Source organism: Ursus maritimus, unplaced genomic scaffold, assembly GCF_017311325.1.
Source record: "Ursus maritimus isolate PB19 unplaced genomic scaffold, ASM1731132v1 scaffold_22, whole genome shotgun sequence".
In the NCBI taxonomy this organism is placed as follows: domain Eukaryota; kingdom Metazoa; phylum Chordata; class Mammalia; order Carnivora; family Ursidae; genus Ursus; species Ursus maritimus.
Genome location: NW_024424675.1, coordinates 47,566,366 through 47,567,957, shown reverse-complemented (window position 1 = coordinate 47,567,957; position 1,592 = coordinate 47,566,366). Strand labels below are relative to the sequence as shown.

The window sequence follows — 1,592 nt, the reverse complement described above, 5'->3', positions numbered from 1 at the left end:
GGGGGGGGGGGGGGGGGGGAGCGAGGACAGCCTATTGAGGCAGCAGCAAGGGGCTGGTCACCCACGTGGGGCGGGGTGGGGCAGGGCATGGTGGCTGGTGGGGAGGGCCGCCGCACCGCACCGTAGCTGTGCACTGGCCTGTGTCTTGGGGAGGCCCTCTGCCAGCCTCCTTGCCCAGGGCCCTCACCCACCTCGACATAAGTGCAGATGAGCTTCAGTTTGTTTTGGGGAGAAGAACCTGTCACTTAAAAAAATGTCCTCTTGGCCTGGGTGCCCGGTGCCCTGACTCTGGTGAAGCTGGGAGCAATGGTATGGGGTGTGACTGCCCCTAATGAGGTTACTGTTCCCCCTTGGGGAACCCTGGCTTAGGACCCAGGAAAAGATAGCCAGGGCCTGTGCCAAGTCGCACGGCTGCTTACCGGGCGGAAGAGGGGAAGGGGGAGATGCGGGAGGGGCTGGCAGGGCAGGGCCCTGTGGAGCAGCTCTCATCATTGCTCGTGGCCGCCGGCTGCCGGGGATCAGCTGTCCTGGAAGGTCCAGCCTGGGGTGCCCCCTGGGAAAGGGGGCAGGAGCCTGGGGGGCCTGGGGCTGGGGGTAGGCCGGGCAGAGTCAGAACAAACACTCACATGGCTGCCGCTGCCTCTAAAACGTAAGTAGGTTTGTTTCTTTACTTGTGTGTGTGTGTTTATAGTCTTTATTCGTGGATAAATATTAGAAAATCATCTCTCAGAAAGTGTGGTCAGGGGCAGGCCCGGCTTGCCTAGCCGACCGGGGGAGGGCCCTTCGGGGGGCCCCGGCCTGGTGTGCAGGGTGAGGCTGTCCCGCCAAGGCTCGTACACCAGCGCGTAGCTCTCCGCTCGCTTGACGGTGAACCTGTAGCAGCGGTTGGGCAGCAGGTCGTGGACGTCGAAGCTGCAGGCGGCCACGGGGATGATGCCGCACTGCGAGCGCTCCTGCTGCGTCCGCGGGTCCAGCAGCTTGAAGCGCAGCTCGAACTGCTCCGGGGCCGCCGGCTGGGTGGTGACGAACCAGCGCAGGCTGGCCCAGTCCTGGTGTGCCACCGACCCCTTCCGGTCGAACAGGACGGGCGTCTTAGTGCTCAAAATGAGCCTGATGTGCGGGATTTTGGTGGCGCCGATGTCGGACACCAGGCGGTGCTTGATGTGCAAGCGCCCGGGGACCATCATGGCCAGGAAGCCGTCCATGACCGCCGACAGCTCGGCCAGCCTCTGCGCCACCAGGCCCCAGCCCGCCAGAAAGGGCCGTGGGTCCGGCGACTGCAGCAGAGCGTCCAGCTCGGCGCGGCCGCGGTCCAGCTGCTCCAGCAGGTCTGCGAGCAGCAGGAGCTGGATCTTGGTCTGGGCGGTGCCCACCTTCTTCATGCGCTGGAACTTCCAGGGGTCGATGAGCTGGAACATGGTGCCGGGCAGCACCAGGGGGTTCTGGTCGCCCAGGGCCAGGTGCTTGGGGAGGATCTCGATGTAGTAGGAACACTTCCTGAGCAGGTCCATGCGGGCGTGGTGGCGCTTCAGCAGGTGGGGGCTCAGGTCCGCGGTCAGGAACTCGCGCAGTGCGGTGCGGCGCTCCGTGTA

The 1,592-nt window shown here is 65.1% G+C and overlaps 1 protein-coding gene across 1 annotated transcript; it reads right to left on the bottom strand.

Annotated features, from left to right (window-relative positions):
- Positions 1 to 719: 719 nt before the first annotated feature.
- On the bottom strand, positions 720 to 1,592 carry LOC121104570 (fibronectin type III domain-containing protein 11-like; the record flags this gene model as incomplete). Its single annotated transcript, XM_040637881.1, has 1 exon — positions 720 to 1,592. A coding segment is annotated over one exon (873 nt), but the record flags the coding sequence as incomplete, so codon positions are not given.